This window comes from Furipterus horrens, unplaced genomic scaffold (genome assembly GCF_987537825.1).
Source record: "Furipterus horrens unplaced genomic scaffold, mFurHor1.1.pri manual_scaffold_10, whole genome shotgun sequence".
In the NCBI taxonomy this organism is placed as follows: domain Eukaryota; kingdom Metazoa; phylum Chordata; class Mammalia; order Chiroptera; family Furipteridae; genus Furipterus; species Furipterus horrens.
This window is the reverse complement of record NW_028327180.1, coordinates 62,425,570-62,440,519: the sequence shown is the minus strand read 5'-3', so window position 1 is coordinate 62,440,519 and position 14,950 is coordinate 62,425,570. Positions and strand designations below refer to the sequence as shown.

Here is a 14,950-nt window from a genome sequence, read left to right as displayed (position 1 = left end):
TTCTCTTTCTAACTTAATTCACTCAGCTCAACACCCTCTAGGACCACCCATGTTGTTACAGATGTCAACATTTCACTTTTTTTCATGGCTAAGTCATATTCCATTTATGCACCACATCTTTTTTTAAAAATATGCTTTGTTGATTATGCTGTTACAGTTGTCCCAATTTCTTTACCCTTTGTTCCCCTACACCCAGGGACCCCCCTCCCTCCTATTGTCCTCCCCCCTTAGTCCATGCCCATTGGTTGTGCATATAATTCTTCTCAACATCTTCCTGTCTACTCCATTCCCCCCTACTATGCTTCTTAATTCCTGTACCATCTCCCTCCCTTTCCCCACATCCCCCTCCCAGCTGATCACCCCCCAATATGTTCCCCATACCTATAATTCTTTTCCACTCTCATTGCCTATTTAGTTTGCCTTTGTTTTGATTCCCTAGCTTCTGTTGTTGGTTGTTGTGATAGTTTTCATTTTCATGTTCATAGTTTTGATCCTCTTTCTCCTAAACAAGTTCCTTCAACATTTCATATAACAGTGGTTTGGATCTAATGAACTCCTTCAGTTTTGCTTTGTCCTTGAAACACTTTCTCTGCCCTTCTATTCTGAATGACAGCTTTTCTGGATAGAGTAATTGTGGTTGTAGGTTTTTGCTTTTCATTACTCTGAATATTTCTTGCCAGTTCCTTTTTGCCTGCAGAGTTTCTTTTGAGAAATCAGTTGATAGTCTTATTGTGACCCTTTTGTAAGTAATTCTCTTCTTCTCTCTTGCTGCTTTTAAGATTCTTCTTGATCCTTAATTTTTGACATTTTGGTTATAATGTGTGTTGGTGTGGTTCTCCCTGGGTCCTGTTGTTTTGGAACTCTCTGTGCTTCCTGGACCTGTAAGTCTATTTCCTTCCCCAAGTTATTTTTTCACATAATTTTTCAATTTCTAGTTCTTCTTCACCTTCTGGCAACCCTATGATTCAGATGTTGGCCCGCTTATAGCTGTCCCATAGATTTCTGAGCCTTTCCTCACTTTCTTCACCTTTTGTTACCTCTTTCTGCACTGGTTGACTGTTTATTTCTTCCCTATGTTCCGATTTGTTGATTTGATCCCTGGTTTTCTTTCTCTCACCAGTATTTTCATATGTGTCTTCATTCATTTAAGCAGGGATAGCCGTCAATCCTTCCCCATCTTGTTTAAGATCTGCTGTTAGGTCTTTAAGCATTTTTATAACCAAAGCTCTGAACTGTGCCTCAGAAAGATTTCCTATCTGCTGTTTCATTAGATTAGATATTTACTGTCTGATCAGCTGCATTATTGGGATCTCTATCATGTCTGTGCCATCCTGACAGTTTTGTGTTTACCTTTGCTTCCTGGGTGGGGCTGTTACACCTCTTACACTATAGGGGACAGATCCCCGTTCACTCGTTACAACTGGGTAACTCTTCTCACTATGCTGAGGCATTTTCTGTGGGGGTAGGGGTCCAAGACCAGTATCCTCCTCCTTCATTTCCACTCCCTCTGGGCCTCACAGTCTGAGGCAATGGGGGTCTGCCTCCCTGGCATTGGAATCACAAGCTGACAGATCTGGTCTGTAGCCGGGAGTGCTCCACAGGTGTTTCTTGCCTCCCCTTAAATATGGGTGTCTGTGCTTACTGCTGTCCGCTGCCGTCACCGCTGCTGCCACCGCCAGCACAGGTTGACCTCTCTGACCTGGTTTCACCCCTCCTAATCGTCTGGACAACCACCACTTCTTTCTAACTTCATATGTTGAACTTCCATTTATTTTCTGGAACTTCTGGTTATTTCTGGTTTTGCGGTAGTTGTATTCCTTCTTAGTTGTGGGGGGAGACTGAGCATGTCAATCTAGGCCTCCATCTTGGCTGGAAGTCTCTCCCCTAAGTATTTTTTAATGTGTGATATTAGAGGTTGATATTTACTTTATTGGAAATGAAAATATGCCAGATGCAAAAAATGAAAATGAAAAATCTGACTTATTCTCACATTACAGATCTGAGTTCAAACACCACCTGCTTAGAGAGGGCTTCCCTGATCCACCCTTTCCTACTCGCCTCACCCAGCTCATCACGTTTGTCATCTTCACGGCACTGACCACGGAACACCTGGCTCTTGTTCGCTGTCTGTGCTTCCCATGAAGGGAGAAGCATGACTGCAGTGGCCGCTGTATCTAGCACGATGAGTAGCAACAAAGTAAGTGTTTAATAAATGTTTGTCCACTGGGTTAGTAGAAGAGTTTAGGGGAACAAAAGAAAATATGGCTATATATTAATCAAAATGATTCATAAAGTATCATTTAAAACTTATGTCTCCTCACTCAGCTTTTAGGGCAGATAAGACAGGAAGGAGGGAGGCTGAGATCTGGTTTCCAGGTATGTCAGCACTCGGTGAGGCCGAGGAAAGGCTAACTGGAAGGAGGTTTGCTGTAAAGATTGAAGAAGATGATTCACTGTCCCTCCCTCCAGTGCTACTTGCTAAGGATGTGAGGAGTTTGGATCTGCAGTGAGGCTGCAAAGTGTTTTCACACTTTGGACATCCACTTACAGATCCCACAAAGGACCTCTCAATGGACCCTGAGCAGGCCAGTTAGGTGAATTTTTGTGCTACTGAAATGAAGCAGCTCTGTGGAAAGACATGATGATGAGGCTGGTTAATTTACATTTGCAAAAACACGTGGAAACCTCTGGATGAAAGGACTTCTGCAGAGCCACTAAGGATGAGGTGACATGTAGGGTCCTGTTCTACCCTTTTATGGTGTCACAGAGGGAGCAGGTGGGGCTTGAGGACATTTAGTGGGAGCCTCTGGCACATTATATTTCAGACTAATCCTCAAAGAAAGCTCCCTGCTTTCAGTCCATGGAGTGTTTTAATCACATGTGTAAGTTTATGTTCTAGTAATTATTTTCCTTTAATATTCCTTTCCTAAACTCTCAACTTTGCATAAAGCATGTCTTTAGAGAGAATCGCCTGTGAAGTTTTCCCTCTACAACACTTTAGTTTGTTAATTTTTACCTACATCTGTGATACTCAGTTCCTAAGCATGACAGTCTGTGTTGCTGAGCTGATTGGGACCAAACGGGATCATTCCATCAATTATAGACAGATGTTTACAAGTTACAGCTGGAGATTAGAATAAGCTCTGGAAGAAGAGAGAATAAATTTCAACAAAAGCTGCCGGTCTGTGATTTAATTATATCTATTTATAAAAACAGAATTCATAGTTACTTAAGAAAGAGTACCAATAGAGTAGAACATTTTCTTAGCATAATGATCTGATTTCAGCAAATTAAATGCAGACCCAAAGATACAACATGTAATGTAAAGCTGTCAAGGCAAAAGCCAAGCTCTGGATAACTCTAATTTGAGGTCCCCTATAGGCTTGGGTGTTTATTCAAGTGAATAAGGTATAAGTTGGAGAGCCTTTTAAAGTAAAAATCATAAATTCATGAATCAGTACTTATTGACCTTGCAACCTCAAGTATTAGTTAACAATATTCAGTATTGTTCACTCCAGCGAGGCTGGAGAATACTGTTTTGATGGACCACGTATCCAGGTTATAGGGCCTTGATCTTTGGTGTCTTCGTCTCCCCAGGAATGCACTGTGAAAAGATAGCTCTATAAGCCTGCATTAATTTCAAGAGCCTTTGCATGTCCTTTGCAGTAAGTTAGAAGGACTTTTTTTTTTTTTAACTAAAATGTACACATTTATTTAGCAAGTGAATGTTGAACTTGAAATTTAAAACCTTTCTCTTTTCTTTTTTTCTTTTTTCTTTTTCTGGTGCAGTTTTTTTTTCTTTTCCATTACAGTTGTCCCATTTATTCCCCCACTGCTCCCCCAACCCAGCCCACCCCTTCCCCCACAGTTAATCCCCACCCTGTTATCCATGTCCATGTGTAATTATACATGTTCTTTGACTAGACCCTTCCCCTAATTATCCCCCTTCTCTCCCTCCCCCCTGTTCCCTGATAACTGTTATTCTGTTCCTTTTTCAGTTCTGTTCACTTGTTGATATTGTTCATTAGTCTCCTGTATCAGGTCATATCATATGGTATTTTTCTTTCATTGCCTGGCTTATTTTGCTAAGCATAATTCTCTCTAGTTCCATCCATGTCGTCGCAAATGACAGGAGTTCCTTCTTTCTTTCTGCTGCATAGTATTCCATTGTGTAAATGTTCACAGTTTTTTAATCCACTCATCTACAGATGGGCACTTAGGCTGTTTCCAGCACTTGGCTATTGTAAACAGTGCTGCTATGAACATAGGGGTGCATACGTTCTTTTGAATTGGGGTCTCAGGATTCTTTGGGTATAATCCTAGCAGTGGAATCACTGGTTCAAATGGCAGTTTCATTTTTAGTTTTTTGAGGTAATTTCATACTGTTTTCCATAGTGGCTGCACCAGTCTGCATTCCCACCAACAGTGCAGTAGGGTTCCTGTTTCTTCACATCCTCGCCAGCATTTGTTGTTTGTTGATTTGTTGATGATGGCCATTATGACAGGTGTAAAGTGGCATCTCATTTTTTTTTAATTTGCATCTCTCTAATGGCTAATGATGTTGAGCATTCTTTCATGCGTCTATGGACCCACTATGTATCCTCCTTGGAGAAGTGTTTGTTCAGGTCCTTTGCCCATTTTTTAATTGGGTTGTCTGTCTTCTTGGTGAGGAAATGTGTAAGTTCTTCATATATTTTAGACATCAATCCTTTGTCTGACGTTTCATTGGCAAATATGTTTTTCCATATGGTTGGTTTCTTTTTCATCTTGCTGATGTTTTCCTTTGCTGAGCAAAAACTCTTTAGTTTGATGTAGTCCCATTTGTTTATTCTTTCCTTTATTTCCCTTACCTTAGGAGATATATCAGTGAAAATATTGCTATGTGGGATATCCAAAATTTTCCTGCCTATGTTTTCCTCTAGGACTTTTATGGTGTCACGTCTTACATTTAAGTCTTTGATTCATCTTGAGTGTATTCTGGTGTGTGGTGTAAGTTGGTGGCCTAGTTTCATTTTTTTGCACGTCCCTGTCCAGTTCTCCAAGCACCATTTGTTGAAGAGGCTCTTCTCGCTGCATTTTGTGCTCCTTCCCCCTTTGTCAAATATTAGTTGACCATATAGACCTGGGTTTATTTCTGGGCTCTCTGTACTGTTCCATTGATCTACATGTCTATTCTTATGCCAGTACCAGACTGTTTTGATCACAGTGACTTTGTAGTATTGTTTGATGTCTGGTATTGTGATTCCTCCTGCTGTGTTCTTCTGTCTCAACATTGCTTTGGTATTCGGAGTCTTTTTTGGTTCCATATGAATTTTTGGAGTATTTGTTCTAGGTCTGCGAAATATGTCATTGATATTTTAATAGAGATTGCATTGAATCTGTAAATTGTTTTGGGTAGTATGAACATTTTAATGATGTTGATTCTTCCCATCCATGAACATGGTATATGCTTCCATTTACTTGTATCTTCCTTAATTTCTTTCTTCAGGATTATGTAGTTTTCCGAGTACAGATATTTTACCTCTTTGGTTAAGTTTATTCCTAGGTACTTTATTTTTCTTGTTGCTATAAAAAATGGAATTTTTTTTCTAGTTTCTATCTCTGATATTTTATTGTTGGTGTACCAAAATGCCTTCGATTTCTGAATATTGACTTTGTACCCTGCTATTTTACTAAATTCACTTATTAGGTCTGGTAGTTTTTTCATGGAGTCTATAGGGTTTTCTATGTATACTATCATGTCATCTGCAAATTTTGACAGTTTTACTTTTTCTTTTCCAATTTGGATGCCTTTTATTTCTCTTTCTTGTCTGACTGCTGCTGCTAGAAGTTCCAATACTATGTTGAATAGGATTGAAGAGAGTGGACATCCTTGTCTTGTTCCTGACCTCAGGGGGAATGCTTTCAGTTTTTGTCCATTGAGTATGATGTTGGCTTCGGGTTTCTCATATATGGCCTTTATTATGTTGATATATGCTCTCTCTATTCCCATTTTGCTGAGTGTTTTCATCATAAACCGGTGTTGTACTTTATCAAATGCCTTTTCAGCATCTATTGATATGATCATGTGGTTTTTGACTTTCATTTTGTTTATGTGGTGTATTACATTTATTGATTTGTGAATATTAAACCACCCTTGCATCCCTGGGATAAATCCCACTTGATCATAATGTATGATCTTTTTAATGTGTTGCTGGATCCGGTTTGCCAATATTCTGTTGAGGATTTTAACATCTACGTTCATCAGTGATATTGGCCTGAAGTTTTCTTTCTTTGTTGTGTCTTTACCTGGTTTTGGAATTAGGTTAATACTGGTTTCATAGAAAGAACTTAGGAGTCTTCCCTCTTCTTGGATTTTTTGGAATAGTCTGAGAAGAGTAGGTGTTAGTTCTTCCCTAAATGTTCTGTAAAATTCGCCCATGAAGCCATCCAGTCCAGGGCTTTTGTGCACCGGGAGTTTTTTAATTACTGTTTCAATTTCACTCTTTGTTATCGATCTGTTCAGGCTTTCTGCATCTTCTTGATTTAGTTTTGGAAGATTACATGTTTCTAGAAATTTGTCCATTTCATCTAGGTTGTCAAGTTTCTTGCCATATAGTTGTTTGTAGTAATTTCTTACAATCCTTTGTATTTTTGTGATATCTGTTGTGATATCTCCTCTTTCATTTCTGATTTTGTTTATTTGGGTTTTCTCTTTTTTTTTTTTTTTTTTTTTTTTGATGAGCCTGGCTAAAGTCTTGTTGATTTTGTTTATCTTTTCAAAGAACCAGCTCCTACTTTTGTTCATCTTTTGAATTGTTTGTTTAGTCTCAATGTCACTTAATTCTGCTCTGATCATGATGATTTCTTTTTTCTACTCTACTCTGGGCTTTGTTTGTTGTTTTTGTTCTAGTTCTTGTACCTGTAGGTTTAGATTTTTTGGGGGGGATTTTTCTATCCTTTTTAGGTTGGCCTTTATTGCTATGAATTTTCCTCTTAGGACTGCTTTCGCTGTATCCCATAGGTTTTGGGCTGTTGTGTGCTCATTATCATTAGTTTCCAGAAACTTCTTGATTTCTTCCTTGATGTCATTGTTAACCCATTCATTATTTAATATCATGTTATTCATTCTCCATGAGTTTAAATTTTTTTGAGTTTTTTTCCTTGAGGTTGATTTCTACTTTCAGGGCATTGTGATCTGAGAAGATGCTTGATATAAATTTAATATTCTTGAATTTGTTAAGGCTTGTTTTGAGTCCTACCATATGGTTCATCTTTGAAAATGTCCCGTGTGCATTTGAAAAAAATGTATATTTTGCTTCTTTGGGGTGAAAAGTTCTATATATATCAATTAAGTCCACTTTGTCTAGAGTGTTGTTCAATGCCTCAATATCCTCATGTTTCTTTGCATGAAGATCTGTCCATTGTTGACAATGGGGTATTAAAGTCCCCTACTATGAGTGTGTTGCTGTTGATATAGTTTTTGTAGTCTTCCAATATTTTCCTTATATATTTTTGTGCACCTATGTTGGGTGCATATATGTTTACGAGGGTTATGTCTTCTTGATGGGTTATTCCCTTAACTATTATAAAATGTCCTTCTTTGTCTCTTTTTATGGCCTTTGCTGTGAAATCTGTTTTGTCTGATATAAGTATTGCTACCCCAGTCTTTTTTTCATGTCCATTTTCTTGGAATACTTTTTTTCATCCCTTAACTTTCAGTCTGTGTAGATCTTTTGTTCTGAGGTGGGTCTCTTGTAGACATCATATATGTGGGTCATGTTTTCACATCCACTTCGCTACCCTGTGTCTTTTGATTGGAATCCATTTACATTTAAGGTTATTATTGAGAGATATTTATTCATTTCCCTTTGTCCCTGTGTTCCTCTCCCGCTCTTTTTCTCCTTTTTCTTAAAGCATTCCCTTTAGCATCTCTTGCAATGCTGGTTTGGTGGAGATGTATTCTCTTAGCCTCTTTTTGTCTGGGAAATTCTTTATTTCACCTTCCATTTTGAATGAGAGCGTTGCTGGGTAAAGTATTCTTGGTTGTAGGCCTTTGTTTTTCATTGCTTGGAATATTTTTTGCCATTCCTTTCTGGCTTGTAGTGTTTCTGTTGGGAAATCAGTTGATAGCCTTATCGAAGCTCCCTTGTATGTTGTTTGCTGGTTTTCTCTTGACACTTTTAGGATTCTCATTTTGTCTTTGAATGTTGTCATTTTAATTATGATGTGCCTTGGAGTAGGTCTTTTTGGATTCATTTTCATTGGAACCCTTTGTGTTTCCTGGACTTGCGTGACTTTTTCTCTCGTCAAGTTAGGAAAATTTTCTGTCATTTCTTTTTCAATCAGGGTTTCTATCTCATATTCCTCTTCTTCACCTTCTTGTATTCCTATTATTTGAATATTTTTTCATTTCATGTTGTCCTGCAGCTCACTTACCTCCTCTTCATTCTTTTTCAGTCTTTTTTCATTTTGTTGCACTATCTGGGAATTTTTTTCTATGTTGTCCTCCAGCTCACTGATCCGATCTTCTGCTTCATTTAGCCTGCTTTTGATTGATTCTACTGCATTCTTCATTTCAGAAATTGTATTCTTCATTTCCTCCTGGCTCTTATTGATATCTTCTATGTCCTTTTTCATGCTGGTGTAATTCTTAGTAAGATTCTTGTAGCTTCCCTGGAGTTTCTTGTAGTTTCCCTGGGTTCTTTGTACTTTTCTTTGAGCTTGCTGATCATTGAGCTTCCCCATAATCTATGTTTTGAAGTTCATATCTGATAATTTGCTTTTCTCTATTTCATTTAGCATTCTTTCTAGGGATCCCTCCTTTCCTTTCGATGGAGGGTTGTTTCCCCGTCTCCCCATTTTTGTGACTCTTGTTTTTTGCTGCATCTTAGATTGATCTTCACTTCCTGGATCTGCCCCTGGTGACATCACGTTGTGTACCAATCTGGGCCTAGGCAGCTTGTTGGAGACTAGCAGAGATCTACTGCCTTTGTCTATCTACTTTAGTTGTTAATCTATTCAATCTGTGATCAGCCATCAGGCTTAAGCACCAAGGGTGGGGTAGATTAATCCCTGCGGGTGGGGCTTTGCTTCCCCTCAGGCTGACGCCACTTGGATGGGAATGGTCTGCCTGTAGTATGGGGAATGAGCCAGCATTGGGAATGCATCAGCTGCTTCCTCAGTTCTCTCCACAAAGCCACCGCCCCAAATTCTTCCCAAGCATCTCTAGTCCTCTCTGCCCTCCCTCTGCTTGAGCCCAGGGTAAGTGGGTGCAAAAATATTTTCATACATGACCCACTTAAGAGCTCTTTTTCTCCTGCTGTTTCTTTCAGGTCAGAAAAAAAAAAAACCTGTGGCTTTTCACTTTTCACAGCTGAATGCTATTTTACTTTCTGTTCTGTTGCTGTAGGCTGGGAAGCCTTGGTAGGGGTTTAAACCCTGCCTTTCTCAGGGGGATCCCACAGCTGCTGTTTCTTAGTCCCATCAGCTGCCCCCATGGGAGCCCAGCCAGCCTTTTGCATCTCTGTACTTCCTACCAGTCATGTTGTTGTGAAGTGACCTTTTCTGTCTCTCTGTGGCTATAAGACGTCTCTCCAGCTAGTGTTCAGTTCGTTATTCCAGATGATTTCTCCACAATTAAGTTGTAAGTCCAGACTGATTCTTAGAGTAGGTTAGTCAGGTCTCTTTGTATTTTCTATTTTGTTCTTATTTTATTTTTCTCAGTTTTTTTATTTTTTATTATTTTATTTTATTTTACTTTTTACATTATTTGTATTTTGTTTTAAAAATTTTATTTTTATTAAAAATTTTTATTCATATTTTCTATTTTGTTTTATTTTTCTCAATTTTTTGATATTTTATTTATTTATTTATTTGTTTGTTTGTTTGTTTATTTATTTATTTACAAGTTGCCATGTCTAATGACTTTGTAGCCACCTCTGGCAATAAGCAGTACTGCACTGGTGATTATATAATGTTGAAAAGAATCGGCAAGGGAACCTATGCCGAGGTGCAATTGGCCCAGCACGTTCTGACCAGGATAGAGGTGGCCATCAAAACCATTAGTCGGTGGGGCATCTCTAACCAGTTTCAGGAGCTGCAATGTCTCAAGAGCTTATACCACCGAAATATTGCAACACTATATGAAGTGATTACCACCCGAGATAAACACATCCTCGTCTTGGAGCACGTCAGCAGAGGGGAGTTATTTGAGCACTTATAGGAGTACGGCCGCAAAACCAAAGAGGAAGCCTGAGCCATGTTCAGGCAAATGATATCCATAGTTTCAATACTGCCACCAAAAGGGGGTTTTGCATCGGGACCTGAAGCAGGAGAAGAATATTCTTCTCGACTGTGACGTTAATATGAAGGTAGCAAATTTTTTATTTGGGAGGAAATTTACAAATTATACCCTCACCACCTTCTGCGGCATCCTCTCCTACATGGCCCCGGAGGTATTGCAGCGTCAAGACTATGATGGCCCCAAAGTCGATGTGTGGAGTCTCTGGGTCGTGTTGCACAGGATGGTGACGGGTGGTGAGCTGGTTGTGGGGGACAACCCTGCGAAAGTGCTGAAGGAAATACACAGGGGGAAGCTCCGTGTCCCAGAATTTATCTCTGTGCCATGTGAACAACTGTTAAGCAAGTTGTTGACTGTTCACCCCAAGCAAAGGCCAAGGCTAGAAGACACAATGCAAGACACATGGGTCACCATGGGTCAGAAGGAGGAACTGAGGCTATACACCAAGCAGCCCTGGGGCGACATTGACTCCCAGGTGACAAAAATAATGAAGGACATGGGGTTTAAGAAGGGAGACATTCAGGAGTCATTAACACACAAGAACTATGACAGAGTTATGGGAACATACTTGATCCTCAGGACAAGGACAAGCAAGATGAAGGACTGCACCAAAAAGGTCAGGCCCTTCCCCTCCCCCTACCCCGAGTGGTGCTTCCTCCAACCAAGAGGTTGAGCCTGCCATTCCCTCAACCGTTCCCCCACCCAGCCTGGAATCCAGCTCCACCACTCCCCCAGGCAGTGAGGAAGCCAGGAAGAAAGATACTCCAGCCAGAGTGGGTGTGATAATGGCCGCTCCTGCACCCAGCCTGGAATCTAGCTCTATTACTTCCCCAGCCAGCCTACAAGAGAGGGCGATCATTCCCCCACCCAGCCTGGAATCCAGCTCCACCATTTTCTCATCCAGCCAGGAAGAGAGGGTGACTGCTCCCCTACCTGGCCCAGAGTCCAGAACCACTGTCCCAAGCCCAGCTCTCCAGTGTGGCCCTCAGGGTTCCTCTACCCACAGCAGCAGCACCAGCAGCGCTGGAGAAACCCCAGAGGCTGCACAGCCTGATGGTGGGGCCCCAGCCTCTCCCGCTGGCCCCAGCCACGGCCACTGGCAGGGGGTGGCTAGGAGGTTCCTCAGGTTCCTTTCAAAATGTATATGTTGTCGGTTGCTCACCAACAAGCAGTGTCACAAGAAAACAAGGGTCAAACCAATATAATTTTTAAAATTGTGGATGGTGAGGCAGTGCCCCTGTCAGACACTGGGGTGAAGAAGCTGCATTCCCTGCATCTTATTTTATTTTCAAATTCTATTTTCTGAGTCCATTGGGACACAGTCCACATGGTTGTAGTGTCTCCCTTCTAATTAAAGCCCTTAATTGGACTTTTCTGGCTCCAGGTCCTTTCTTAATCACCTGGGCTACCTAACATATACCACTGGTGCCTCTCAAGCTGCTACCTTGGTGCTGGAGCTCAGAGGGAGTGGGTCTGAGTAGGTGAGTCCACATGTGGGTTCTTTAAGAGGAGCTGCTTGGGGCTCCATCAGTTTCTTCCACCGACTCAATCCCTGCTAGTTTTTGCACCCAGAAGTAGTGGGGACTCATCTTCCTGGCACTGGAACCCTGGGCTGGGAAGCCTGGGGCCTCTCACTCCCGAGACATCCCCCCTGAATTTCTATCCACCACATGTAGGTGAGAGACCAGCTCGTCTGCATCTGAACACCTCCTACCAGTCTGGATGGATGTGGTTTCTTTAACTTTGTAGTTGTCAGACTTCCCTTCAACTATTTCTGATGGTCCTGAGTGATGATTGCTCTATAATTTAGTTGTAATTTTGATGCAGCTGTGCAAAGAGGTGAGCCATGTCTGCCTATGCAGCCATCTTGCCTGGAAGTCCAAGGCAGTTCCATTTTTAAATTTTTGAGTTAACTCCATACTGCTGTCCACAGTGGCTGCACCAGACTACATTCCTGCCAACAGTGTGTGAGGGTTCCCCTTTCTCCACATCCTCACCAGCACTCGTTTGTTGATTTATTGATGGTAGCCATTCTGACAGGTGTAAGATGATATTTCATTGTGGTTTTAATTTGCACCTGATGATTAGTGATGTTGAGCATCTTTTCATATGTCTATTTGCCATCTGTGTGTCCTCTCTGGAGAAGTGTTAATTCAGAACCTCTGCCCATTTTTTAAAGTAGATTGTTTGGTGGGAGGCGTGCATATGACATAATTATTAGAACACTCTTTTCACATTTCTTCCATTTGCATTTTACTGAGCACCTAGAATTATGGAAGTGGCCTTGATCTCCAGCCCTCTGAGTCGATGTCAGCTCTAGTGTCAGGAAGAGGAAAAGGTTCCTCAGCCAGGAGACCAGGTGTCCTTGCCAGGCCACTGCTGAATGTAGGTGTCTGTGTGCACGTGGCCTGGGGTGGGCTGAGCTGTGCCAGGAGTCCAGGCCCAGGCAGCGAGTCCCATGCTGACAGATGCGCAGCTGCGTGTGTCTGCAGAACCCCGGGAATTGGATTCCATGCTGCATCCCATACTTTTTCCTCTGCCATCCCCGTGCTTTTGGTAGAGCCGCACCTCCCCCTGTAGACCTGTATCTCCCTCTGCGCTCTGAAGAGAAGGCCCTGCACCCGACTCGACCAGAGCATGGTGATGGGCAGGCTGGGACCCCAGATTGTCCAGGGCACAGAATGAACCCATAGGCCAGCTGCTCCCCATCCCTTTGCTTCTCTAATGGAGGCACTGATTTGTGGAAGGAGGCACCTTCTCTGCAAGACAAGCCTTCAATGATCAGGGGAAGCTGGAAACTGGAGGACCCCTGGGTTGGGCTTCTATTTGGGGGCTACGGGAGGCTGAGGGATCTAAAGCAAGCTGCCTACACCCTCTGGCCTGAAAGAGAAGTGGGAGGGAGGGTAAGGATGAGGGGCATTTTTGAAGCAGGGGGGTGACCATGGTGTCTGGTAAGCTGCCTTCTTGAGCCCCCAGGTGCACAGCCCTCAATCACATGGGTCTCATCGCTGTTCTGTCACTTCCCTGCCTGGACTGGGATGAGCCAGCTCTGGCTCTCCCACCTGTGTGCTGCCTCCCCTTGTGTCAGATGCCACTCCTCCCCACTCCCAGGGTCAGTGCCAGACCCTCCCCTGCAGTTAATATATAAAACACAAAGAACTCTTGGTGATGTTACTGATAGTCACAACAGGGTGGGAAGGAGACTAGATTTCAAGATACCTGTGTTCTGTCCACAGATTTTGGAGGACTTCCCCACTAGTGTTTTAAAACTCTAAGAATGCCTGCAAGAGAATGAAGAGAATAGGGTCCACCTGGGAAAATCAGTTGGCCTAACCCAGGAGAGGGAGGACTGAAGTAGTCCACTTGTTTAATAGCTCAGGGGCAACCTATATTATTTGCTCCTCTTTTACAGTAAGAAGGAATGAAGAATTGTGGTGAGCAGTTAGACAGACATGAGCAGAGCAAGGATGGTGGGCCAGGTACAGAAGGTCACCAGGGCGGAAAGCCCTGGGTGCCTAACAATGGGCAAAATGGGTAAAACAAGGACCTTGCCCTCAAGGTGACCTTTCCTTCCCTAGCACATCACTGGTCATGTGGTTTAGACCCTCTGACCTTTCATCTATAGATATAACATGCAGGCCTCAGTTGTGTTTCAGTTCCAAGCCCAGAAAAGCAGCAAAAGCAAACATCAGGACCAGCTGCACTGACCAACGAGCCCCTGCCCTGGCACTGAAGTGAAGACCACCACCCTGAAAGGACATACCTGGAAAGATGGTGAATATTCTATTGAGATCCTCCCCTGTGACCACCCCTAAAGTACCCCCCCCTTAAAGGCCCTTAGGACAGAGGACCCAGCTGGAGGTCTCCCTGGAGCACTTTCCCCACCCTCCTTCCTCCACGCACATTTCCCTCGCCTCTTTCTTCTAAGCTTCAAAGGCCCCTTCTTTTGCCTCTGTAACTTGTTTCCTGAGCCCATTTCTTCCACAGCTCAGTTCTTCTATCTCTGTGACCTTCTAAATAAAATTTCTCTTTGAGTTTAAGTCCTAGTTCTGAATTGTTTCCTGGCCAGAACTCAAGTACTGAGGTTGCTGAACCAAGGTCCAGTCTGACTCCACCTGTGTAACACCTGGTGCCATTTGGCCACCAACAGAATGACAACTAAAAATAAATAAATAAATAAATAAATAAATAAATAAAATAAAATTTAAATAAATTCAAATCAAACAAAATATAAATTTATTTACATAAATAATAAAACAAGTGAAATTTACATCTCTAGCTTTAAAAGTCAACTCATCTTTTTTTTTTTAACTCATCTTTATCATGTGGGAACATATAAACACTGACATATTGTTACCTTTTTACTTTTCCTAGTTTGATCTAAGTGCACAGCATATAATTGAAGGAGATGAAGGCAGTGTTAATCTGTGAAGTTAATTGAACCCGTATAATCCCCTAGATGCTGGATATAAGAAATTCATGACAAGTTTCTTTAAGTCAGTTTTACTGAACCATTAATAGAGCAGAAGACTGATTTGAATTTCAGTTCCAAAATCTAATATGAAGTTCTACAAATCCCAAGAAAAATTTTTTATTAAAATTATATTAATATTTTAGTTTTATTTATAATTCTGTGTGATAAGAATGTATATATAACCTGTGCAGGGA

At 41.7% G+C, this 14,950-nt stretch overlaps 1 protein-coding gene across 1 annotated transcript; it reads left to right on the top strand.

The window, feature by feature from the left end:
- The first annotated feature begins 10,346 nt into the window (after positions 1-10,346).
- LOC150000457 (serine/threonine-protein kinase MARK2-like) lies at positions 10,347-10,955 on the top strand. Its single transcript, XM_090290234.1, has one exon. The coding sequence runs from the start codon at positions 10,347-10,349 to the stop codon at positions 10,953-10,955; it is 609 nt and encodes a 202-aa protein (XP_090146360.1).
- The last annotated feature ends 3,995 nt before the right edge of the window (positions 10,956-14,950 follow it).

Coding starts and splice junctions, on each gene's coding strand:
- LOC150000457 (XM_090290234.1), top strand. CDS start 10,347: ATGAAGGTAGCAAATTTTTTATTTGGGAGGAAATTTACAAATTATACC.